General features: G+C 40.7%; 1 protein-coding gene across 2 annotated transcripts in view; it reads right to left on the bottom strand.

Annotated features, from left to right (window-relative positions):
* mgat5 (alpha-1,6-mannosylglycoprotein 6-beta-N-acetylglucosaminyltransferase) overlaps nt 1-27,921 on the bottom strand; it is an 83,492-nt gene that overhangs the window by 50,842 nt on the left and 4,729 nt on the right. The window contains exons 1-3 of one of the 2 annotated variants that reach the window (XM_047355412.1): nt 22,527-22,547; nt 21,973-22,434; nt 13,494-13,658 (exon numbers count right to left, since the gene is read on the bottom strand). In XM_047355412.1, coding sequence (XP_047211368.1) covers nt 13,494-13,658; nt 21,973-22,213 — 406 coding nt within the window. In that variant the 5' untranslated portion in view covers nt 22,214-22,434; nt 22,527-22,547. Of the gene's footprint in view, nt 1-13,493; nt 13,659-21,972; nt 22,435-22,526; nt 22,548-27,921 lie in introns of those variants that run through there. The other variant, XM_047355411.1, reaches the window with a different exon arrangement.

The following is a 27,921-nucleotide window of genomic DNA, read 5'->3' as shown; positions in this document are numbered from 1 at the left end:
TGTTTCCTATCTTGTTGCATGAAAACACAGACAGATAAATTATAAATGGTTTTTAAATTTTAATCCCAAAACTGAACATTTTGAGGCAGAAAACTAACACTACATGTAACCCCGAACACCCCATCCTCATGGTAAAACATGGAGGTAGAAGCATAATGCTGCGGGAATGTTTTTCTCTTTATAAGGGAAGCTGGAAGTAAACTTGTTAGAGGGTGTGAAAACATGACCCTTTAACTAGATTAAAGGGTCACGTTTGGCCTACATATGCATGCCACAGTTTTCAGATTGTCCTCGACTACTTTTTCTTCCAACTTCACATATATATGCACCACTTGGGGATGGTCTATTACATAAAATTCCACTATAAAATAAGGGATATGAATCATTTTGCTAGGCACCAAATTTCAGCTAAAATGACATGAAGAAACCAGTTCATAACTGATGCTTAAAACCAACCTGAACTTTAGAGCTTTAAGAAGTATACAAACAAATGTTGCTGCTGCTCAAACCTCAACAATCTCCAAATGCTATATGTTAAAATCAAGTCAGCCAGGAAGATAAGAAGAGAGGTGGTAAATAAGGTCAAGGCACTCAAACACAATTGACAATAGAGTGATATGTGCTGGTGAAGTATGCCACATGTTAATAAATCAATTTAGAAATGTCTGCGTTTCACCTGCCTTATACAGTACAGTATTAAAACGGCCAGTCCTTCGGCCTAATGGATGGAAACTGTCCTTTAGGTTGTGGTAGGGACAACTGCGCTTTAATCTAGAGTCCATAACCACAACAACCACAAACAGCTGGAAGCGCATCCAAGTCAAGTCCAACAGACCCTGAAACTGATAAAAACCTCCCTTCTCTCACCCATTTCCTCAACACAAAAGAATACTGCAACTGCAGGTGAAAGCATCACAATAAGATGAGCATTAAGGGCTTTCTTTCATGCACGCTCTCCAGTCAAAGTCATTTGTTCTGACTGTCGTTTAGAGGTGCTGGCGTCATCAGCACTGACGTTTACTGGCAGCAGGTATAATCATTGTCACTGTATTTACCTTGAGAAAATGGGTATAATTCTGGAGAATGATTGTGTTAATAAAGGTAATCCATTAAAAAAAAGAAAAAAGAAAATGTTGAATCTAAGACTTAATTAAGCAGAGCATCTAAAGTCTGTTTTCCAGTTTGTAAAATGGAATAAAAAAAGAAAACCAGGGAGTCCTCCCACATAATTTGATTTTTAAACCAAGCTATAAGATGACAGGTTACTTTCTGGTGTCAGTTTATTTTTACAGAAAGGAAACTAAACTCTCCTGGTTCCTCAGCTGAACTATGCAGCAGGCTTAAAATGAGATGGAAAAATTGTTTAATAAGAGCTCCGTAAGACATAACAAATCACTGCTAATTCAACTAATGTTACATGTGAGCATTTCTTTTATGTAAGGGAGTAGGAAGCTTGTAGAGGCCACTCACAAGGGAGTGAAGCATGTTACTACAGAACACAGAAAGAAAGAGGCTTTTACTGGTTCAAACAGCAGCAGCAGCAGTTCAAACAGGAGGGTTTAAACTTGCTTTAAACAAGAGAATGGTGAAACTAAACTCTCCGTCTAAGCTGGTTTACATGTAATTTGGAAACAAAAACACCTCTGATACAAACAGACAACATGCAGGTGTGATAGTTTTGTACAGAGCTAAACTGAGGTTTTTATCCACATCACTCATAATCCCTGCATAATCTCAGTGAAAGTTTTAGTAAATCCACTCTTTGATGTGAGAACATTTATTCAGTGAAGGAAAGAAAATACTATGTTAAATAAATGTTTTTACTACAATAATTGATGCCACACTTTTAAGTAACCCTGCTGTTAATACTTTGTACAACACTCCTGAGTCCTTCACCTGTAATCTACACATTTCTGTACATTTGATCTCCTTCCCCACGCTTAGCTCATTTCTTGTTTTTTTTTTTAATTGTGTTGATATTGTTTGATTGTTTTCACTGACTACTGCTTTTATCTAATGTAAAGCACTTTGTGTTGTCCTTCTTGTGCATGAAAAGTACAAATGTATAAATGAACTAATGTTTTGACAGGAGAACCACCCAATTTTCAGTCCACTATTTTTTATTTAAAATGCTATACTACTTTTTAAAGGAGTTCATAATGCCATGCACACCAACAAGGCTGTCAGGGGCTTTAGGAGAAAAACAGAACAGCAACCAGGAAGTTAAAGCTTGGGTATAAATGCAGAAATAGGTCTTCCAAATGAACAACGACCCTAAGCATTGCGTCAAAATGGCTTAAAGACAACAAATCCATGTTTTGGGGTGGGCATCACAAAGCTCTGATCTCCGTCACATCGAAAATGTAGGGGTCGAGCTGGAAAGGTGTATGTGAGCAGTTACACCAGTTCAGTCAGGAGGAACGGACCAAAATTACAGCAAACTATTGTGAGAACCCAAGTCATACAATTTAAAAAAGCAACTGTACCAAATACTAAGGAAATGTTTGTATTAATTAGAAGAACGTTTACATAATCTCTAGCTCATTATTCTGGCATTTAGAACAGTAAAGGTGTAGTCTGATGTAATGTAAGACAGTGAGAGAAAATGGCTGTGCCTTTCTACACAGTGCAAATAAATCTCTAATCTCAACGGGGTTGCTTTGTGTAAATAACACTGTGTTCCTAGAAAAGGCAGCCTAATAAAACAGGACACTCCGGTTGTTAGGTAAAGCGGCCGTCCCAAGACAAAAGCCGCAGAGTGAGCTGCTGTTATTCTAACCATGAGTCATCCAACCACATCAGCCTACCAGCCAGCCAACCAACCAAATGAACAACCAGGGCAGGCAGCCTGTCATCAGGCTGTGCGCACCAACGCCACCAGGCAAATCTTTTCCTCAATTTAATCAAGCAGAAGCTGCTGCTGCTAAATATAGTTCCCTTTATAATGAAAAACAGGAGAGATGGGGCTGTTTGAAACTGATGACTGTTTTGCTACAACTTCTTTATTGCTCTAAAGTATTACACAGAAGGGTGTCTGGGACCATTAATGAAACATTGAATGATCAGAAAATATCAGACGCAAACCAAACGGGGATGTTATACAAAAGTTTCCTAGGGTGAGGTTAAAAACATACCACATATAAGTATACCACACCACAAGTCAGTCTAGTCAAAAGAAGACTAAACAGACCAAACAAATAGAAGCTATCAGCCAACAGAGCTGAAAATGGGCCTTAAGTGGTTTTCTTATAAGGCTTAAAGTGCTTAAAACCACAAATAAAAACACGCCAGTACAAAAGTTTATGTGTAGCTGCTGCAGATAATATAATAAAACTGAGGGCTAAACTTAAGATAATGAGGCAAAAAGGATATAAAACATGTGAATAATCAGAAGCTGAGAAAAATGAGATTATTCCAACTTAAATAGTATATCCAGAGGCGTCTTACTGCGCTGATGTCACTGTTACCCAGCACTTAGCACACAGTGTTGTTCATCTGATAGCCCTTAAATAGCCTCATCTGTGACAATATGCAACACTCCACATGTTTTCCTTCTCCTCTTCTTATTCCTTCTATGTGTCAGTTCAGTTCCATGAAGTCATTTCACAACTCAAGTGGACTGTGGTCATCTGGTTTATTATACTTTCTCACTCTATTTTTAACCTCAGTGTCCAACCCAAAAATTTTCAAAACAAAAATGAAGCTCCAATGAGAATGTTCACTTGATGAAACTAAAGGGTCTCACCACAACAGACACAATGCCATGTAATAGCATGTTTACCCCTTGAATGTTTTCCAATTGTGTCACGTTTAGAATAAAAATATTTGTGTGTTAGAATGGCCAAGTCAAAGCCCACACCTGAATTTAATTGAGAAACTGTGGAAAGACATTAAAATTGGTGTTCTTAATCAGAATCAGAGTCAGCTTTATTGGCCAGGATTGTGTGCAGAAACAAGGAATCTGCCTTTGGTTTCAATCGCTCACAGTGTAAAGTCATTAGGTATAAATATACAAACTTTAGAGGAAATAAAATATAGGTTGAAAGGAATAATAGGTTGATGTATGTATTATATTCAGAAAAAACAGAGGCAAGTTGTGGCAGCGCAATGCGCTTGTTTTGTTTCACAGCAGAGTAGCCGACTACTCTGGCTATAAGGTGTTCATTGTGTTCCTCAGAGAGACAGCCTGAGGGAAGAAACTGTCTCTGTGGCGGCAGGCTAAAATCTAAACAGTTGGTAACCAGGGTGTGTGGGGTCTGCAGAGACATTAGCTGCCCTTTCCCTGTCTCTGCTGGGCCTTCTTCTTCCGTCTATGTGTGAGGACCATCTGAGGTCCCAAGATAGGCTTGTTCCTATGAACCGGAAGTGATCCACAGTAGATACTGTTGTTAAGGGTTGTGAGGGAGTGCAAGGGGTGTTCTCCGAATGTCTACCGTCACGGTCTTGAGCGGGTAAAGCTCCAGGTGGTTCTGATCGCACCACTGGACCAGCCAATCCACCTCCTGGTCTGTATGCAGACTCGTCATTGTCCTGGATCAAAACAACAGTGGTGTCATCTGCAAAGTTCAGGAGTTTCTCAGACATGTCCACAGAGGAGCAGTCATTTGTGTACAGACAGAAGAAAAGTGGGGAGGGAACACACACATGGGGGGCGCCACCGCTAGTGATTCATGTTTGGGAGAAGAAGCTCCCCAGCCTCACCTGTTGCTGCCACCGTTCAGTCAGGAAGCTGGTGATCCACTGACAGGTGGAGGCCAGCACTGTGAGCTTCTGGTGGAGGATGACTGGGTTGATGGTGTTAAAGACCGAGCTGAAACTCACAAACAGGATGTGGCATAGGTCTCTGGGTGGTTGAGGTAGTGCAGGATGAAGTGTGGTCCCAAGTTAAGTGCATCATCTGCCAACCTGTTTACTAGGTAAGAAAACTGCAGGGGCTCCAGCAGGAGGCCTGTGATGACGGAGTCTTGTAGTTGTTCAGGCTGATGTCATTCAAGCTCCTCCAAACTGCCACTGGGTCGTTAGTTGAGAAGCTGTTTTTTAGCTACTAGTTGTACCAATTCTTAGCCGTCTTGATCTCAATGGTTAATTTGTTCCTGGCCTGCTTATACAGGGCCCGGTCCCCACTGCTGTAAGCCTCTTCCTTGGTCTGATGCAGCTTCCTCAGATGTGAAGCGAACCATGGTTTATTCCACCCAATCTAACAGAGTTTTAGCTATTTCACAGAGCAGATTGATATACACCGAAAAACACTTCCTGCTTACTTGCAATGAAAAGGTTGTTCTATGAAATATTGACTTAGGGGGCTGAATACAAATTTACACCACACTTTTAAAATTTCCTTTTACAAAGAAAATGAAAACCATGCACCATGTTGCCTCCATCTCAAAATTATGCACTACTTCATTGCTTTGTCATATAAAATCCCAATAAAACGCAAAACTTGACAAACTTTGTTAGCATACAAATGTCCATCACTGTAAATAAGGTGTCAACAAGTCTGATTCTAAAGAAGGAAAAAAGTAAACAATTTGGGCGAAAAGTGCAGTTTTCCCTCAAGCTAAGAAACTTTCACTTTTGAGGAACTTTCCTGGAAGATAATAATGTGTGCAAATACACATATTTTAGTGGCAGCTATGTTAGACAGGGGAAAGGCCGAGCAAACACCAGAGCGCTGACAGTTGAACAAGTGGAGAGATCAGGGGATATGATCAGGAAGTCCAGCTTGGAACTTTGTGGTTTAAAGGGATTCATCGAGGTAGAATCCTGGATAACTTATAATGAGATTTAAAATCCACAGATTCCTCAATCAGAATAAGCACGTTCATGTGGCTAACAAGTTGTGTCAAAGGAGAAGCAAAGCAAATCCAACATCTAGGAAATCAGACAAATTCCACAAAAATGGAACCAGACTGATTGACAGTTTCACAGTAAATAAAACTGAAAGAAGAGCTAAAGCTTTCAGTAAGAGCGGAGAAGACAGGCAAAACCTGTCGTTTACACATCTCTTCAATGTCACATGGTGCTCCCTGACAACACCTATGTTTAGAAAAAAAGGGCATGGAAGGCGTTTTCCAATTACAGAGCTTCTTCTACTTCTCTTTGTCTTTCTTTCTCTCTTGGAAACGAGGCATTTTATGAACCTCTGATTTAGGCCATGGATCAGTAAGATCAGATTTTTACCCCTACGGTGTAGTTGAGGGACTCATTGGAGTTTTGTTTTTCAGCCCGTTCCAGTTTGGTCTTTCAGTCTTGTCCAGTTTTGTTGGTCTAGAGAATGCTTATGACCATTTGCTTTTGTGGGTGTTTTTTGTGGATGTGGTCTGGGGGGCATCTGGTTTGGGGAATGTCAGGGCTTCAACGTTTCTTTTTGCAGATGATGTTCTGTTGCCAAGCCATGGCCTTAAACTGGAGCAGATTGTGAAGCCAGGTTGGGAGATCAGCTTTTTATGCCTGAGATCATGGTTCTCAATCGGATAAAGGTGGGTTGCTCCATCCTACTCGATATCTGCTATAAAAGGGAAGGAGTTCAGGTATCTTGTTCAGTGACGGTAGGATGGAACGGGAGATGAAGTGAGACCTCCTTTGCAGTAATGCAGTTGCTGCTCCAGCCAGTCGTGGTGAGGAAAGGATTTACTGGATTTACTAATCAGTCAGTTTAGTCGGTCATGAGATATGGATCTTGAGGGAGAGGGATTTCTGCCTTCCCTGATTGGAGGTATAATTCCGACCTGATCTTTGATAAGCAGAATCAGTACAATTATCAATGTTCTGGTGTCTAGTAAAGCAGAAAAATGGTAGATTGCATAATTGTCAGTTGTATTAACCACAAAATGTAGCTGGGTTGGTGAGCAAACTGTTACTTTTTACTTTACTTTAAATGCAAGGGAGTGAGTCTCTTTTGGAAAATAGGACAACACATCAATGAAAGAGTGACTTTTTTGACCCAATTAACCTATTTTACACACTGCTGGTGTTAGAAGTTATGACAGGTCACTTTAAGAGACTTTCCAGTCCCTTTTGTTTTCTCAGAAAATGCAACTAGAGTAAGAATACTTTATTTAAAAAAAAGGAAAGAAATTGTATAAGATCATATGATAGGAGGAGATAAAACAGCACCAGCAGGAAGAAAATAAAAGCTTATTCAGGCCAGCCTGCAACCTAATGGCCCATAGCAACGTAACATAAAACAGAGGGGCTTCCCAGATTGTTGAGCACGTGTTTGGAGCGGGTCAAAACACGTCTCCCACTACCTCTGGTCCACACAAGTGTTCCAAAGCAAAGTCCTTGAGGCAGAAAACCAAATCCAAGTCCCTGTAACCCTGATCTCATTCCCCTCTGCTGTGGTGAGCACAAACTTTGGCTGTAACCAATCCGCCTTTTGTGCTTGGGCAATTTGATCGGCCCAATGTTCTCTGTAAAACTATCAAGGAACGAGATCCAGATTTCACACCAAGAGCAGCCCAAGGACAGGAGATTAATCCAGAAAACATTTTACAGCCCTCATCACAGCGATATAACTAAAAGTTCACTGTTAAACTGAAATGTGAATGGACGTGTGAATGGATGAGTAAATGCACAGCATCTGCTTAAAGGATGGATAGAAAAAAAAAAAACTAAAACCGTATCCTGAAATAACTACAACCTTGGCAAACAGGAGTCAAATATATAAAAATCCAAAGTTGCATAAAAGACAGAAAATTGGCCGAGAGAAATGTAGTGATTAAGTGGAAAGCATGTGTCGCAATCAATGGTGTCAGGTCCAGATGTTCCTCCCATCCCAACCATACGCTCTTAATCAGCCTGAAAAAGGGTTGAACTGGCCTGTAGGAGTTCACAAAGATTGAGAGGATGGACAGTCGCTACAAATTACTCACACAGAGTAGTACAAAGTTGTGAAGCGAAAGGAAGAAAATATGTGGGTTTCCAAATTTGGAGCAATCTCTAGCTCAGATGAGAGAATCAGTTGACAGAGTAGCAAAAGCCATGGTTAGAAGAAAGCCGTTGAAGTTGAAGAAGGTGCTGTACTAAGGTGAACTAAAATGAAATCTTTTGTTTATATGCAAAATACTTTATGTGCAAATCTGGTAGAGAAATACCCCATAAAACCTGTAGGTGGTTCTACAAAAGTGTGTTTTAGGGGGATTGAATAAAAATACACCTGTTTAGATTTGTATTCATAAAAATTACAACCTTAATTTTCCTTCTACTTCACAAATATGAGCTACTTTGAATTGTCCCATCATAAAAAGTCCAATAAAACATGTTGTAGTTTGTTTTAATGAGACGACAAACTGGAAAACTACGAGGGAAATTATTTCTGCAAGACACAATGTGAATGTGATTTTCATACCTATATTTGGATTTCAAATTAGATTTCCATGGAAAGGAGTTAGATTAGTGGAAATTAACAGTTGATTAGTAAATAAAAAATAACAGAACAAAATCTGTGATCTAAACCTTAGAAATAAAAAATGAAGCTGCCCTGTCTCCATCAGAAGACTCCAATCTTGCTAGTGTTGCACATATGAACAGCACGAATAGACTGGCACTCTCAGGTATAATCAGAACCTATAGCGGCTATTCCCGAGTTGCATTTATTCAATTCAATTAAAAAATACTTTATTAATCCCAAAGGGAAATTAAATATTGTTGTAGCTCATTATGTAGGTTTCTTCAAAGAGCCGTTGTAGATGCTGATGGCTGTGGGCAGGAAGGATCTCTTGTACGCCTATTAAAATAAGATGTATACATTTGAATGTCCTTGCTGACATGTTTGGTGTTTCATATCATGCTTTAACTAAGTAAAACGTTCATGTAAATGGTTTTGAGCATCTCATATATTCTAGCTCACTGTATGAAGTTCTCAGAAGCTTTGTCATCACTTCCCCAGGTAGCTCTCCAAGACTCAATGCAGCACCAAAAAGAAAACTACATGAAACTTCATGAAACAGGGGGCTCCACAACGACAGCAGCAAAATATGTCTTGCGTATACGGTTCACCACAAGTGGAAGAAAAGGAAATACACCAACACGCAATAACAGTTCCAGAGAAAGGACCTGGATGTACTTGTTGCTCGCTCATGCATGACGGAAACCACTTTCAATGACTCCACATCAGAGGGATTGAAACAAGTCAGGTTGTTTAATTGTGCATCACTCATGACTAGAGTATTATGCAAATAACTAGCTGGAAAAGTGACCGTGCTGTGACAGAAATGGTTGATTTTAGGCTCCACCGGTGCAACCAGCATAATCCTGTAGGTGCTGATTACTGCTCTTAAAATTTAAAATACAGTTTTCCATTTGCAGCAGCTGCTACTTAAACAAGCACCCCTTTAAATACTTTCAACTTTATTCTTCAACTTTATATCAGCTCCAAAGTTATTTAGCAAAAACAATCAATTCTGCCCTGCCCCCCCTTATGTGTTTAGAACCTGGTCTGGGCTAGCCCGGGCTCCTGCCTGAACCTGAGCGACCCCGGCCCGGACCCCGACACCCCGCCCCCAGTCCCCAACCACCCCCATCCTCATCCAGGGAGGGGGCCATGTACAAAAGAGGGGTCTACATGGTCCAAACAAGCTCGCCAACCAGAGCCGCCACAGAATAAAATAGTCCCAACCCCAAATGACTTCCGATTCAAACCCCATGAGCCCTCCACTCCCAATGAACCCAACATGAATCTCCCCACTGCGCCACCCCCAACCAGGACACAGATATCGAACCCTTGCCGCCGAACCCAAACACCATGAATCACCCCCCCCCACAGCACATGGGCACACTCCCACAGGAGAGCTTTATCCCCGAAAGGCTGACGAAGCAACACCAAACAGCACAAACTCCACACACAGCCCCGCTCCAAGCATCCCCGGCATGCCACACCCCCACCACACAGCGCGCCGCGACAGCAAGGCAAGGGCCCCACACAATGCTGTCCCAGCCCCCGCCCTCAGGCGCAACAGGGCAGACACCGTTGAGCACCGAGCTCACAACGGAGCCCCCAACCCCACACCAAGACGGGACAAACTCACCCGGCAAGAGGTCCCCGGCCAGCGGCAAGCATTCGAGGCCAGCGTCCCCCACCCCGCCCCCGCAACCACACAGACACACCACATCACTGCCACTGAGACGTTAGCCCAGGTAGAAACATTATTCAGATCAGCTCTACCATCGCCGCTCAGCCGATCCAGATACCGGCGACCCCACATCTAAGAAGAGGACACAACCCCCTCACCCCACACACTGCAGTCTGCCACAACACCCCCTAGCCCGCCACCCTGATCCCACCCCCGGACACAACAGCCAGCAGAGCAGCACACCGCCAAGCCCACCACACCATTCGGCCACAGCCCATTAGTCCGTGAAAGGGAAACATGGGAAAGGGAAACACCAGCTGGGTAACCTAGCCGGGCAGGCCAACCGCTTCAGGCCAAGCACATCTCATTAGCCGCCCCAGTGGGAGCACAAGACATGCTCTGTCGCTCCACCCACCTGACCGCCAACCGTAGCCCTGCGCCCGGCCAGGGAAGCATTGGAGGAAGGACACCACAGCATGCCAAGGACCAGGCACCCCACCAACCCCACACCCAAACCCCAGAGGAGCCCCAGGATGTCGGACACCCACCCTTCCCGCATGGCACACCCCACCGCACCAAACAAGCCGGCCAGCCCCTCCATCAAAGCGAAGCCACATCTCAATCAACACTGCACACCATCCGGCCAAGACCCCCTCGCCGGAGCCCGACGCCTTCCCAACCGGCAGACTGGGCACCGAAGCCAGGGACCGAGATCCACGGCAATCCGAATGATTCCGAGAAGGCTGAAGAACCAGCCCCAGCACCAGACAACCCCCAAGACCCGAACCACAACCCCAGCAGTGACATCTCCACCAACGTAGCTGAGATGAGAAGGACATTGATAAAGTTAAACGCACTCAAGGGAGAGAGAAATCTACTGCATGGGGGCACAAACGGGAGAAGAGAGCATCAAGGTCCAGCTAGCTCCAAATCACAACCTGACTATAAATTACATCTGTCCATTTGCCATGGAGTGTGTGAGCGTGGGATGAGATTAAAATGCCACAGGCAGGACCACACATGAAGCACCAGTGGGGAGGTCGATTATCCACATCAGCAAAACACAGGGAGACAAGGCGTCTCACGCTGCCACTGGATCCAGTTCCATTTGCCTCCTGCTAAGCAAAGCTGGATGGATAATCTGATCCTCAGGGACTAGTGTGCCACGACAGAGTTGGGGGAGCGGCACAGGAGGCTGCATTCATCAAAAATGTGGCAAATGACCACACTTTTCTGTCCACAGACATTTAGATGCACGTGGTTTTTACCTCAAACTAGTTTTACAGCTACGAGCAGCATGTCTTTTAATCAGCTGGCTGCAGGTTGACTACCAGAGCAGATAGCCCAAGTAAGTACTATTGTGTTACTCTATAAAAAGCAGAAAGCAAAACATGTATAATAATAATAATAATAGTTATAATAGTGTCATAAACTCAATGATTTTATTTGTTCAGACTTACCTAAAATCTGTGGAAGCGCAAGAAAAAAACCAGACTTGTCAATACATCAAATAAGCAAATTACGAATTACATGTCAAATGCTTCATTATTTTTCAAAGCTACCAAATATTTATGAAATTTAACCAGAGATGCACCGAAAAAAAATCGTCCAGTGACTGGAATCGACTGATTTTACAAACTACAGTTCAGCTGGTCTGAAACTCAAAATTCAATCTTTTTCTGATCAGTTAACCCGTCATACCCACTACTCTCAGGAGAAGACTTAGAGTTAGTCTTCTTCAGTGTTAGCGAGGTGTTTGAACAATAAAATCCAAGTATTTTGGGCTTTGTTTTACAGTGACTGCACCTATAGGTCTGGTGTCGTCTAAGATCCTAAATGGAGTAGCACAATATATTTAATCACAATCATCATTGCAATATAAATGTTTCTCTTTGCAGTGATTTAAAAGCCCCATAACTATACATTTAGAGCCACAGTACAGTCCCATAATATTTAACAAAAGGACTCAATTTAGATAAAGTCAGATGTTCAAATATCTTCGTTCTTAATCCATCCTATTCTCCGAAGTAGGCAGGTATTTTTTTTTTTTTTAATAAAAACATACACTTGGCGTACTGAAAAGCCCCGGCTTTAGTCTATGACAAGGCAGTGTCCTGAGCTAAGAAGGTTTAAAGCATCCTGGGTGGAAACACTTCAGTCCCAGGGCCGCTGTTCAGCTCCATCTTGATAGCAGCCGCCATGAAAGACAGGCATGTTACGCTCACTGTCCAGATTTCTATCTCTGTAATTGCGTTCCAGTCAGGGAGGAGCACCAGTACGGCTGACAACAGCTCTGCCTGCCACCCACTCCAACACAGGAGACGTGCTTCAAAAGACAGTCCGGAGTGCTGGGGACTGTGGAGAGGCAGTAGTTACCTTAACTACTGTTGGGAAACTACTTTCTGCAGGTTTATTTGTATACAACCTCGACCTACAAAAGGTTTACTCAATGCTATGAACATTTTTTTACGTTTTGTCACATTTCAAACACAAACTTTAGTGTTTAATTGGAAGTGAATTGATGCAAGACGAAGGAAAACCTGAAAAATGTGCTGCATATTCAGTCCCCCAGTGACAACTACTTGTTAAAGCATTCACATTTTCCCCATTAACTCCAACCAGCTTCCCTGTCCTTCCAGAAGAAAATCCAAAGCATAATGCAACCTCCACCATGTTTTGCCTTGGACATGGTGTGTTCCGTAGTAGTAGTAACAGATAATTATTGTTTTGTTAATTGTTATTTGAGGAAATAAATAATGTTGAGATAAGAACTGGATACATATAAACTAACCCCAAAAACCTCTATGTTTCCACTATTTGTTTCATGGGAGAATTAATAAATATCAGTATATAGAAAAAAAAAAGAATTAAATGCAGTTATTGTGCATTGTAAGTGGTGTAATAATTCAGCCTAATAATCATTACTATTAATTATTAAAATGTCTGTGCATACATTGATTTCCTTTAAGTAATTTTGATTTTTACCTATTTTATATAATGTTTTTTATATTCTTGTGTTATGATTTGTTTCTTTTATTCATTATTGTTCCTTTGTTTAGTATGGACCATGAGTCTGCAATAAAATCAATCAATGGAAAAAAAAGAACTGCTATAAATAACTATATGTTTCCAACGCTTCTTTTTGATGGGGTGATTAATGACTAAACAGGAACAATCACATGAAGTATTTCTCTGCTTGTGTCGAATAAATTAGTTAAAATATCAGCAGACAGATGTTTAGGATTTAGGCAAGTTTGAGCATGTCTCTGCAAGCACACACAGGGGCTTTTCTGAATCATGTCCAAGCAGTCCAAATGCACAGAACTGTGCAATACTAACACAGTTTAGCTCAACACAGCACATACAAAGATCTTCCAGCTGACTGATTAAAAGGAAGAGAATAAAAAATCCAGTACATACCGGCAACATTCACTTTTTCTGGGTTTGAGGCACTGGGGGTGGCCGTGCCGCTGCCGTTGGTCAAATTAGCTCCAGTACCGTTATAAATGTTCTCCACCTTTGACTCGAGCTTGCCAAGTCTCAGCATGATGTTATCCAGCAGCACCGCGAGAGTCTTCTTCAAGTCTGCAGGTAAGAACAGGCATCTTCATTTCTCCCTTAAAAGACATCAACTGTCAAACAAGTTAGGTCAGGTGTACCGCTGGCTCTCTTTCAGCTAAATGATCATGCGGTCTGCGCATCCGGACATAATTTCTCTTAATGTCTAGGAAGCAAAAAAGAAAAACAAAAATGTTTTGTATAGATTTCATAAGATTTCTGGAGGTACATCTAAACAATAAGAGGAAGCTTTTTTTATTATCACCACGCTTATATTGTTATTTATTTCACAAGAAGCCTTTTTTACATTAATCCTGCAGGGGAACCAGCTAATAGTAAAGCACAGGATATTTCTGAACAGTAATGAACTAGAGAAGACATATACTGAGAATGGCATTGACATAATATTAAAGTCTGGCATTCTCTGGCCTTATTCACTGAGCTATTTTCTTTGATACTTTAACCTGCAGCAATTGCGATGACATTTAGAGAAAAATGTTCAGTCCCACAGAGTTGCTATAACTGGTAAACAGACAATAATAGCCAGTAATACAAAATGAACAAACTATGTTTTATCTGCAAAGAGCTCCGATTATTATCACCAAACCAGACTGATGATATTTTATCTTTTATTTCCTCACATAACTGTCTCTCGTCTATTACACAAAAGCAACATTTTTGCTTCAGAGTCTGAGAGAAGGGAAGAACTCAACTAAGCCAGCACACAATCACTGTTAAACATTGCAATAATAATTAGGATATTGCAACATTTTCTTTACATCCTTACCATTTCCACACCACTCTTCCCTGAACTTTACCATCTTAAAAAAACTAGATCTATATCAGTTGTGGACATAAACAGTGAAAGTCCATTCGGTTGGCCAATTATAATACTGTCAAGCAGAGTTGAAATCTACAGAGATGTTACAGTCAACATAATATTTCATCTAAAAAGTCCGTTGCGGCTGGCATATTGCACACATTTATATTGCACAAATTGATCTTGTAATCACGATGGCAACTGTACATACAGGTCCTTCTCAAAAAATTAGCATATTGTGATAAAGTTCATCATTTTCCATAATGTCATGATGAAAATGTAACATTCATATATTTTAGATTCATTGCACACTAACTGAAATATTTCAGGTCTTTTATTGTCTTAATATGGATGATTTTGGCATACAGCTCATGAAAACCCAAAATTCCTATCTCACAAAATTAGCATATCATTAAAAGGGTCTCTAAACGAGCTATGAACCTAATCATCTGAATCAACGAGTTAACTCTAAACACCTGCAAAAGATTCCTGAGGCCTTTAAAACTCCCAGCCTGGTTCATCACTCAAAACCCCAATCATGGGTAAGACTGCCGACCTGACTGCTGTCCAGAAGGCCACTATTGACACCCTCAAGCAAGAGGGTAAGACACAGAAAGAAATTTCTGAACGAATAGGTTGTTCCCAGAGTGCTGTATCAAGGCACCTCAGTGGGAAGTCTGTGGGAAGGAAAAAGTGTGGCAGAAAACGCTGCACAACGAGAAGAGGTGACCGGACCCTGAGGAAGATTGTGGAGAAGGGCCAATTCCAGACCTTGGGGGACCTGCGGAAGCAGTGGACTGAGTCTGGAGTAGAAACATCCAGAGCCACCGTGCACAGGCGTGTGCAGGAAATGGGCTACAGGTGCCGCATTCACCAGACCTGGGCTACAGAGAAGCAGCACTGGACTGTTGCTCAGTGGTCCAAAGTACTTTTTTCGGATGAAAGCAAATTCTGCATGTCATTCGGAAATCAAGGTGCCAGAGTCTGGAGGAAGACTGGGGAGAAGGAAATGCCAAAATGCCAGAAGTCCAGTGTCAAGTACCCACAGTCAGTGATGGTCTGGGGTGCCGTGTCAGCTGCTGGTGTTGGTCCACTGTGTTTTATCAAGGGCAGGGTCAATGCAGCTAGCTATCAGGAGATTTTGGAGCACTTCATGCTTCCATCTGCTGAAAAGCTTTATGGAGATGAAGATTTCATTTTTCAGCACGACCTGGCACCTGCTCACAGTGCCAAAACCACTGGTAAATGGTTTACTGACCATGGTATCACTGTGCTCAATTGGCCTGCCAACTCTCCTGACCTGAACCCCATAGAGAATCTGTGGGATATTGTGAAGAGAACGTTGAGAGACTCAAGACCCAACACTCTGGATGAGCTAAAGGCCGCTATTGAAGCATCCTGGGCCTCCATAAGACCTCAGCAGTGCCACAGCATGATTGCCTCCATGCCACGCCGCATTGAAGCAGTCATTTCTGTCAAAGGATTCCCGACCAAGTATTGAGTGCATAACTGTACATGATTATTTGAAGGTCGACGTTTTTTGTATTAAAAACACTTTTCTTTTATTGGTCGGATGAAATATGCTAATTTTGTGAGATAGGAATTTTGGGTTTTCATGAGCTGTATGCCAAAATCATCCATATTAAGACAATAAAAGACCTGAAATATTTCAGTTAGTGTGCAATGAATCTAAAATATATGAATGTTAAATTTTCATCATGACATTATGGAAAATAATGAACTTTATCACAATATGCTAATTTTTTGAGAAGGACCTGTATTGTGCAGCTCAGTATAAGACAGATTACAGGTGTAACATTTCCAACACTGACCACTGAAAAAAATGCTAGAAGGACATTTTTTTGAACTATGTTAATTACAGTTCTTAAAAAGATATCAGATACTATTACTAAGTGTGTCTACAAGCATCTAGGTTGCTGTACTAATGCTTTAATTTCGACCCTGCTTTTCAATGCAATCGCTCTGATTTAAAAAAACCAAATATAGCAGTGAGCACTCCATCTTAGCACCAAACAACCAAGATCAGACAGACACAGGTACGAATTATAACCTTGCAGTCAAAAGACCAGCAATATGTGTTAGCCTGAGTGAAAACAAGGCTTGGTTTCCAGTAGCTTGCCACATTCCTGCATTGTTTAACAAAAAAATAACAAAACGTTATGGGTTCAAAAGCCTGAGATGTTCACAAGTCATATTTCAAAGTCTCAAGTGTTTCTCACCAAGTCAGAGTCACGTCTCAAGTCTCTGATGACTGAAATATAGAGTGTGATATTTACATTGTTAGAAATATAAATAGGCAATTATGCTCCAAGAAAAATAAAAACTAAAACCTGTTAGTGTTGAAATTTCTTAATGAATCAAAGTGATCTTTGTTTTGTAATGTCTAAGTTAATACCCGTTTTCTTTGTCTTCATAGTGTTCACTCCTTTACTTTTTTAAACAAGCCGAAGTCGAGAAGAAAGTCTTTTATTTTTGTAACTTAAGTGCGACTTGAATTGGAGTCTCAAACACAAGTCAAAACCACAGGATTGTTTCATTATACGCTACCTGCAGGTGAAGTCCATTAAATGGGGTTCCAGAGAAAGTCCCTGAACAACTCTAGTCTTTTCTGCTTGAATGCACCATTAAAATACCGTGTTGCTCCTTCCCTGCTGATGCTGCATACTGCCACTCACATGGTCAGCAGAAGGATCCTACACTAAACCTTTCTCACAAGAACACCGAATTTGGCTGTTTGGACATTTGGGGGCACTGAGTGAACAAATAAATAAGCAAAAGAAAAAGTTGTTTACAGGGCTAAGAATAAAAATACTTGTCTGAGTGAATTTGTGCCACTCCCTGACGGAGAGGCGCCCTGGACAAAGAGCTATATCTCCCGTATTACATATATTGATAATGGTTAACTACTAGCTCATAGTTTATCTGTGTCTTTCTCCTATATGAAGACACTAAAGGGACTACTTCTGGGATTAACTATTTACCTTCTCTTTAACATACAAAGTACTCCCAGAGAGGTACTTGTAGATGTTTTGCATGTCTGCTCTGACTTCTCAAACCGCCAGCCAGTTGCAGCAGATGGCTGCTCACACCAAGTCAGGTTCTGCTGGAGGCTTCTTCCTGCTAGAGGAGAGATCTCCTTTCAACTGTTGGCATATGCAAGCTAAGTATGAGAGATTGCTACAAAGTTGACAACAAGATGCAATCAACTGTCCACATGCTCATTTTGAAGGAAGAATTGCTGCAAAAACCGGTCCCTCTATATAATTAGATAGGAAACTTTTTACACATTTGTATAATAAATTGAATTTAACACGATCAAATCGGAATGTATGAATCTGTGTGACTGCTTTGATTTGACTGAATATATACAGGGGTTGGACAATGAAACTGAAACACCTGTCATTTTAGTGTGGGAGGTTTCATGGCTAAATTGGACCAGCCTGGTAACCAGTCTTCATTGATTGCACATTGCACCAGTAAGAGCAGAGTGTGAAGGTTCAATTAGCAGGGTAAGAGCACAGTTTTGCTCAAAATATTGAAATACACACAACATTATGGGTGACATACCAGAGTTCAAAAGAGGACAAATTGTTGGTGCACGTCTTGCTGACTCATCTGTGACCAAGACAGCAAGTCTTTGTGATGTATCAAGAGCCACGGTATCCAGGGTAATGTCAGCATACCACCAAGAAGGATGAACCACATCCAACAGGATTAAACTGTGGACGCAAGAGGAAGCTGTCTGAAAGGGATGTTCGGGTGCTAACCCAGATTGTATCCAAAAAACATAAAACCACGGCTGCCCAAATCATGGCAGAATTAAATGTGCACCTCAACTCTCCTGTTTCCACCAGAACTGTCCGTCGGGAGCTCCACAGGGTCAATATACACGGCCGGGCTGCTATAGCCAAACCTTTGGTCACTCATGCCAATGCCAAACGTCGGTTTCAATGGTGCAAGGAGCGCAAATATTGGGCTGTGGACAATGTGAAACATGTATTGTTCTCTGATGAGTCCACCTTTACCGATTTCCCCACATCCGGGAGAGTTACGGTGTGGAGAAGCCCCAAAGAAGCTTACCACCCAGACTGTTGCATGCCCAGAGTGAAGCATGGGGGTGGATCAGTAATGTTTTGGGCTGCCATATCATGGCATTCCCTTGGCCCAATACTTGTACTAGATGGGCACGTCACTGCCAAGGACTACCGAACCATTCTTGAGGACCATGTGCATCCAATGGTTCAAACATTGTATCCTGAAGGCGGTGCCGTGTATCAGGATGACAATGCATCAATACACACAGCAAGACTGGTGAAAGATTGGTTTGATGAACATGAAAGTGAAGTTGAACATCTCCCATGGCCTGCACAGTCACCAGATCTAAATATTATTGAGCCACTTTGGGGTGTTTTGGAGGAGCGAGTCAGGAAACGTTTTCCTCCACCAGTATCACGTAGTGACCTGGCCACTATCCTGCAAGAAGAATGGCTTAAAATCCCTCTGACCACTGTGCAGGACTTGTATATGTCATTCCCAAGATTAATTGATGCTGTATTGGCTGCAAAAGGAGGCCCTACATCATACTAATAAATTATTGTGGTCTAAAACCAGGTGTTTCAGTTTCATTGTCCAAACCCTGTATTTCAGTATATAAAGTGGATGAGTTTTTTTGTAAAGTTTTATTTGTTGCTATAAAAATAAACCAATTTTAATATCAAAAACTGATGCTGGTTGCTTATCTCGTGATATCAATAATACTGCAGATATTGCAGTGATGGGATGACTGCTGTTCACTCCCAATCTATAAACCTTAAGAAAACTCATACATGTTTACAGTAGAAATAAGATTAATCTGAATAAACTTTAGCCTTTTTTTAAGCATCAGCCAATTGTTTTGCAAAATTACATTTATACATATAGATAAAGCTGCTGAGGTCCCTGAAAGAGCTTTTGGGATTTACAGAATTAAATTGAAATGGATTTTACGGGTCCTCCATGGGTAACAAAGAGGATCCCCAGCCGGCCTCTTGAAGTCATTACAAATCAGATCAAGGCGAATGCAGGAAGCACAGTGCATCCTGCTGCCTCGCTTCCTAATCAAGGTTTTAAAATGGATTTTTATATGATATATGACAGTGGGCAGCATGCAATGTGAAACTCAATCACCTGAAATAAACAAAAACAAAAAGGACAAGGAAAAGAAAGTATTCTCCAAAAATGGAAAAGGATCATAACAAAATCTCTAGATAAGTCCCCCCGCAATATTTTTCACTAAGTTTTAGTCCTAAAACAAAGTTATTAAAATTCTTTAAAGCCACTAAAAATACCAAAAAGGCAAATGTTAAAAATACAAATATCAAGTTACATTTTAGATGTACATTTGAGCGAACAAAAATCAATTTTAGACTGTTGGAAAAAAAATCCCAGTGAAATCCATAAACACGTGGAGCTCCTGTTTCGCTCAATACTCCAGCATCTCCTTCAGGTTCTCTGGGAGCTGATTAAATCTCCGTGAGCTTTACTGTATGGAGTTTCTCTGGGAATTAGAGAACAATCAATTCCAATCTCAGGTTTCTAATTCAGACGCTCATCAAGTCACACAGGTCTATTAATGGCGTGATACGTTATTGATGTGTCTTCTAGACCTTTTCTAAAACAGTATTACACTCCAGTGCAGTTGTATCAGCACTACATTGTCCAGGCTGGAGCATCTTGATCATGGTGTTTACTTTTCTTTTCTCTGGAGGTGGACATGTAAAACCAGTCAATCTAGTTAAAAAAAAAGATTCATTTAATGCTCTGCTAAACATAAAAATATTAGCAGTTTAGATGCATGCCGTGAGGCGATGAAGAAATTAGGCCAGTCAGTTCATACATTTCCGTCATGCTGAATGAAAAATCTTGTGTCTCGTATGAATGTCAAGATCAGGATCGGTTGCCCACATTACTGATCTGATTAACTTAAGAAAAAGCAAATTCAGTCCAATACTTAATTAAATGATCTACAGAGGCATCAGCAGGACATCCTCAATAGGCTGCTCCAACACGAGTTATCCTGGGGTTAAAAAAGGTTAGAATTATCTTATAAGTTGTCAAAATGTGCACTTCAACTTTATTATTCATATTTCTTTATAACAACTTCATTATTTCTTTTGCTTCCTATGTTGTTGATGTTTTTCTGCAGAGCAGTTTGTTAAAGCGCTAATGTTAGCATGATTACTCTCTGTTCTGATAGGACTCGTTGGTAATTAGGCTTCTAACATCTTTAAATGTGGTTCCAGTTTTTCGTGTACCCCATTTAAACGTCATAAAGTTTGATATGCAGTGTTTCAGCTGCTTTCTCCTGCGCTTTACCATCACTGAAAGGTATCTGGGCACAGAGAAGGTCACATGATCAGAGTAGTTTCCATTAATGTCACTGTAAGGGGTGAAAAGGAGGGGTGGAAATGAACATTTTCCCACCAGTCACTGGGCTGTCACTCTGAAGTCGTATTAGCAACTACTTGTTTTTAACATTTTTGTTTAAAATGTGTTGCTTACAACAGGAAATAAAAACTAATTTAATTTTGTTTCTTAAAAAATTTATAATCATCTATTCTTCTGTTAAAACAACTGCACTATATAAAAATTACAACAATTCAACCTACATATGTACATTAGAGACATTTGAAAAGTTCTTCTCTACAAAAGCTAAATTAATTAAAAGAAAAGAGTTTGGTAAAACAGTTTCTCCATCAATGTTCCTACCTCTGAACCGGTAATTTACAACTCAACATTTACAAGTATTAACAGGTCAGGTGCACAGCCACACCAAAAAGCACCCACAGTGCCTTGCAAAAGTACTCATCTTTTCACATTTTGTCACTTTATAACCACACACTTCCACAGATGCATCCCAATAAATTATAATATAAATGAAATGATAATTTAAGTAATTTAATTCAAAATGTCAAATCACCTTTACAGAGATGTGCTTATTTTGGTTAATTTTAATGATTGTGGCTTATAGTTAAGTAATGAACTCACTAATTTCAGATTTTCATTAGCAGAGGATGCAGTGGGTTGGACCAAACTCTCTAAAATGTTACTGAGAGACGGCTCAGGCGTAATATATTTACGTTTTCAACAGAAATACTGTAATAGATCATCTCTTCAGTTATATTCTACATTATTAAAATGTACCTGTATGTATGTTATTGGTCATTTATGGAATCTATTATTTAGGTGACTAACGAGTTCTACTCAGTTCTGTTCAAAAGTATTACAGTACAATGGAGCTGAATACAAACGCACGTCAGAATTTTTTGAATTTTGCTTGTAAAAAAAGTTTACATTTTTTAAAAACCGTGCATTGTTTTCCATCAACTCCAAAATGATGGATTACTTTGTGTTGATCTATTATGTAAATACTATTGCAAGGCACTGTTCAACAAGAACATCAGTTGCTTTGTCTGACAGCATGTCAATTAGATTATGTGAACCAGTAAGGCAAGTACTCACCATACGCTGTCATGGTTCCCACATAGGGACCATCCATAACACTTTGGTTCTCCTCCGCCAGCGCTTTAATGTAGCGCTTACTCAGATCCAGGATCTGCTGCCGCAGCACGGCGCTGTTCTCATGGCTGGTCCTTTGCTGGATGGTGAAATGCAGCAGCATCATGCCCCAGATGAAGCCGAAGCTTACCAGGAAGAAGCCGAGCTTTTGTGAGGACAGCTTCCACATGAAGGGAGAGGCCATGCTAATAGTCTGCTGAGAGTCTTGTGCGACCAAAGAAAGAGTCAGGGGTCAGGGAGGAGGATCAGGACAGCAGTGGTGGCATGGCTCTGTCAGTATAGCTGCTGCTAGTGCGGTGTCCAGGGGGGTTCACAAACCACTACAACTTGCTGGATTTCCGTCTCTGGCCCATCATCATCCCTCACTAACATCTCAGAGGGGTTGATTTGGCTTCCTGCATCCTCCTGCAGAAAAAACAAAAAGACAGGAACAAGAGATGAGAGGTCCGCTTGTTGGGTTAATAAACATAGATAATGAGAGTGTTCCCCCTCCTGACCTGATGCAAGATGCACTATAGATGATTGAAATGAAAAGTCTGATAAATGAGCCAGCAGGGACAGGCCAGACTAGGCATTGCTTCTCTGTTGGGCCAAACTAAAATTTGTTCATTGGTTGTTCTATAGCACCTATTTAGCTGCCAGAGAATGAGGAACAAGCCTTCACATATGTCTCATAAAATGTTGCAGACTTTAAGTAGCATGTTAAAAAATAATATCAGTTCTTCCAAACTAATCTGGGCTTTGACAATGAACAGATAAAAAAAAAAAAACATCCTCATTTTATCCTTACACTGATCTTAATGATTGATGCAGCTGTACAGAAATAAGACATGAAGATAATTTATAGTCCCATCAAAAAAATGTTTCATCATCTAAAATTCTTCTTCCTCAGTGACAGAACAAGCTGTAATTATGTCATTGCCTTGCAATGGTACAGAAATAACTCCTCATGGTGTTTAAGCCATGCTATTTGCTATGATATCTTAATTCCCATATTCTCTCGTCACAGTCTCCTTAGGAAACAAGCAGGAGTTTAGTTTTTGTGTGCATGCATGATTGTCATGTAAAGAAAGTCTTGGCTCTCACCAGAATAAAACACACTTTAATAAAGTATCACTACACCCAGATAAAAGTAGAGCGCTTTAATGCATCTCTAAAACTGAAAACCAGAAGCTTCTCTTCAGTTTAACGGATGTTAAAGAGTCAGCAATACCACAACAGGAAACAATTTCAATTGTTTATCGTGCAATGATCCATTGTCTAAATGAGATTACTTTTTGGCCCCCTTCCTCTGCTCTTTGGTTTCATTTCCATAGAATAAAGAAAAAAGAACCACCACTGGCATTTCTTCATAGGCTGAAAACAGTGATTATATGAATTTATAATAAAAAGTGACAAGTGTGGCGGTAAACATTGGCATTCAGGGTTCCTTCTCTTTGATACTCCTAAAAACCAAAGTAGCAGTTAATAAGCCCACGGTAACTAGGCTTCACAACTCGTGTAGGATAATCTATAGTACAAGTATGCGTCAAGCACTCCCCAAACCTGGCTTTTACAGGACACTGATAAGAAGATAGCTATTGTTGGAAAAAAAACACCATATGAAGTCCTGCTTGGGGTTGCTACATGCCATTTAGGTGGTACTGCAAACATGTGGAGGAAGGTGATCTGGTCAGATGAATCCTGTTTGTACTGTCAAATCACAATAATACACTCTCAATCCAATGTAACTGAACAGCGTGTACTTTGAACCCAACAATGGGCACAAATGTCAGCCTTTAAATATGCCAGGCTGGTACAGACGTACCCCAAAAGACTTGCAGCTGTAAATGCAGTAAAATGTGATTCAACACGATACTGACTGAGGAAGGACGGACGCAACCTCTCTCACATTGTCTTTGGTTTAAAAAAAAAGTGAAGATTTTCCTTCTGTCTTGGTCTGTCCCATTAACTGGTACTCAATAATACAATGAAGTTTGTGCTTGTGAGATAAAAAAAATATTAAAACGTTTGGAAGTCTTGCAAGGCTCCGTCCTCCATTTTCAGATATCTCTGAGAAAACCCTCGTGGTTGAATTAAACCACATGTAGTATAAATGTATGCTGCAACCTTTACTATAGCTCGAACACTGTTGTGCCTATAAAACAAAAGTGATTTAATCATCAAACTTGAGCTTGTGATACCAAATGAGGCCACCCTGCAGCATATTTGAAGCTATTAAATAGTTCAACAAGTCATAACTGACAAGCCGTGGGCAGTCAATGCAAAGCCAAATAACGGCCTGTGGCAACAGGCTTCAAACAATAACTAAATAGAAAACTGTTCACGCATGCAACCAAGGCAAAGAGAAGGATCTTAGATGTTCTCTCATCTGCATTCAGTCGATGTAGCTGAAAATGCTGCTAAGTGTGTGGAAGGGATTACTGCAGCCAGGCTTTTGAACTGCGTCTTTCTTATGCTCTATAAATTTGGCTCTAACTGGGCCAGAGCAATAATCGCCCTCACGGACACACTATTCTCTCCCCTGTCCATACCATCATCATTTCTGGGTTTGGATCGGTTCAATGGGACATTATTCCTGTTTGTACCATAGCAAAGATAATTACATCAGCAACTCCTCAGCGCAAGAAAACCCTCAGCACCTTCCATGTAACAAAAAGGCAGACGAACAAACAGCTATTTTACCTCCCGTCCATCAGCTTCATAAATAGGTCAAAGAAAGCTGGAAGCAGCTTCCAGCAGTGCTCAAATCTAGCAACATAACTGCTCAGTCAGTTCAGCAAAGACCTGGGTACGGCTGAATTTACTGTTACGGAAGTGTTGTGCTTACAATACTAAGAACCTTTGGCTGCAAAAAAGATTGATCATTCTCTACAGATTCTCAGTGAGGCCCGACCCTCTCGTCTTCCTAGATTGCCTAAATCCATTCTCCCTTCTTAACAGAGAACCTCCCACTATCATCAAGAAGCTTCTCAAGCACAGGCTATGCCCTGTGATCTCTAGAGAAAAGGAGGACGCACGTAACTCCTGTCTCAGTTACCTTTCTGATTGACGATCTTAATTTATCTGGCGGGGATCCCAGCAATCACAAAAGCCAAGTGAAACTGCAATGAAAGCCATCTAAGGTTAAAGAATATATGATCCTTTGCAACCTGAGATAAGGCAACAACACCCTGAATAGTTATTTTAGTGGTTGGTTGAGGCAACTGAACACACAGCTCTGCAGACTCAAGAGGTGGCCTGGCAGAGACTAAAACAATTGGATGATTCAAGCTTGGCAGATTCAGTGTAGTCTCCCGCCTGCTGTAAAATAATTTTCTACTGCTGGGGACAAAAGAAGTGAAATTCAAACTTAACCGTTGTGTTTAAAGTATAGACTATACAGAAGCACTGAAAAAAACAGGATGAAAGATGAACATGGTAAACTGGAACTACGCTACGGTTATTCAATATTAGGCACACAAACTCTGACAAAAGGACAACAGCAGTGCCAATAATATACATTTATTTTCTACAGGGTTCTTGAACAAGTCAAAATTCAACAATTTCTCAGACTGTACAATGTTACTCATACAACTGCAATATGATTGGAAAATATTGCAATATCAGTTGCAACCTTGCTGCTCTTCCCTCACTTCTCTCTCTCTCTTCTTTGTTTCCACCTTTTATGTCTTGGATGCTAATATGTGGCAGGTGCCTCCAACAAGATGATTATTAGCATGAAAAACAGAAATAAATTACACCTACAACATAACAGGCAACAAATTTAAAAAAAATAATAACTAAAAAACGGAAGGAAGGAGAAACAAGAGGATAGACACATACACGGGGAAAAACAAATGGAAAAACTCAGACAAAAAAGACGGAAAAACAAATGGATGAACAATAAGACAAATGGGGACAGAAATTTTTTTTTAAAAATCCATAAACGCAGACTGTCAGATGCATAGATGATCAGACGAATGGATGGATGAATGCAGTTTTTAAGACAATGGGATAAGTATGAAAAGTAATTTTCCTTTATTTTATTTTCCCATATGTATCCACACCTGGAAAATATTTAAATTCCAGACTTCTCCTGTTGAACAAGATCCCTGCATCTATATTAATTCTGAAGACACAAATAAAGCCAAATCATAAAAATAAGTATAGAAATGTCTGAATCTGCTTCATATAAGCAGTGAAAGGGAGATCACGCTGCCTTGCAGTCAAAGGAAAACTATTAAATTCAGCTTTGAATTGACAAGTTGTATCGGTTAGGTTTAGAGCCTATGGGTTAAACATTATGATGGGTTGTGCTACAACTAATGAATACCTAGACCCCCTGTACAGCAGAATCCTTTGACTGAGCTTTAAATGTACATTTAACACTTTTTTAATCAATTCGAATGGCGGGAAAACTTCATAAATTAAATAAAACGAGCTCCACCCTCATGAATAACTGAAGGACCTGTGATTTTAAATGGAAAACATCAAGATATGAATCAAAGCTGCAGTAACGAAAAGATTTTGCTTAATATATAAAAGATAATACATATAAATGACACTATTTAACTCAAATCAGAGTCAGATGGTAACAAGAGTATTTTCCAACTATACAGCTTTTAGACACAACACTTGCAGAACCAGAGTCAGATCCATGATGAGGAGTAGCAGTCTAACCTGCAGCAATCATTACTCTCTGGCTGCTTTTCCCCCAGATGTAAGTGCTTAATGAAAATGTCACCGGGATTACGAGTGAACAATATCCCCAAATCACTCAATAATAATGTTAGGCTTTAACATCCCTCCATAGGAGTCCAGAACATGTAACCTTCACCCTAGTTTGTTACATACTAAACTGTTAAGTCCAGGCCAGATGGCTGAACGAGGTAAAGTCTCCGTTTATTTGTTCCACATCTGTGATTGGAGCTGAAAATAACTTGAAGCTCAGGGGATATTCCATAAAGGTGAAGCAGGCCCGAGGAGTGCGTTATGAAAGAGTATTCCACCCTCACTAAGAGCAGGTTGCATGAACAGAAACCGTGGAAATATGCTTCAGACGTATTGTTCTTTATCTATTATTGATTGGCAAAAGAAAAAGCATCAATTTTCCCTGAAATAGATTCTAGGAATATAATGCCCAGGCGGCTACAGAGCTAAGAGGGGGTGACAACTACCAGCGTTTTAAACAATAGATTACTTCTTAATAATGGGCTTATTTTTAGATTGATATCATATGAGATACCTAATCCAAGTAAGCATCACAAAAAGCTGGTAGGCTTAACGCTGAATGCTACAGCTGCAGCAATAACCAAGGGACATCCCAGTAGAGTACCTTCTCATAAAACACAGTGGAATTCCTTCTTCTGGGAAACCTCCTACCTCACCCACCTTGCCAGCTTGGTTGTTGTTGGTCTAAAAGAGATGCAGCAGTGCTGCCATGGAGACTAGTCAGAGTCTGCATCTTAATGAACTTCTTCACATAAGCTCCGCTTCTTAATTATTCATTAGGTCCTTCAGAAAAGCGGGCCACGCTACAGCTCCGCCACCTTTCTGCTGTGAATCCAGCTTGTAACCGGATATCAGCAGCTGCAGCATAGTTGGAGGGACGCACTACCTGCACCCAAGTCTGTCATTTGCACTTTTTTCAGTCCCAACCATGTCTGTAAGGATGCAGATGTTAAGCTTGGGTTTCTGAAATGTACGCATAATCCTTAAGGATTCCTCATCCTTGGGAAACTGTTAATAAGATACTCCAAATACACCACTGTGAGACAGATGCTCTGAATGAGTCCAAACAATAGGAATTGCCTCAGCAGTTTTGAAACAAGAGTGATAAAAAACTATTTCTCACCATCTTTAGGAAAACAAATGGGACGGGTGAATGAAAGTGGAAAACTGGTTTCATTT

Source organism: Girardinichthys multiradiatus, chromosome 24, assembly GCF_021462225.1.
Source record: "Girardinichthys multiradiatus isolate DD_20200921_A chromosome 24, DD_fGirMul_XY1, whole genome shotgun sequence".
In the NCBI taxonomy this organism is placed as follows: domain Eukaryota; kingdom Metazoa; phylum Chordata; class Actinopteri; order Cyprinodontiformes; family Goodeidae; genus Girardinichthys; species Girardinichthys multiradiatus.
Note: the sequence above shows the minus strand (reverse complement) of the source record. Positions and strands in the feature narration are given on the sequence as shown.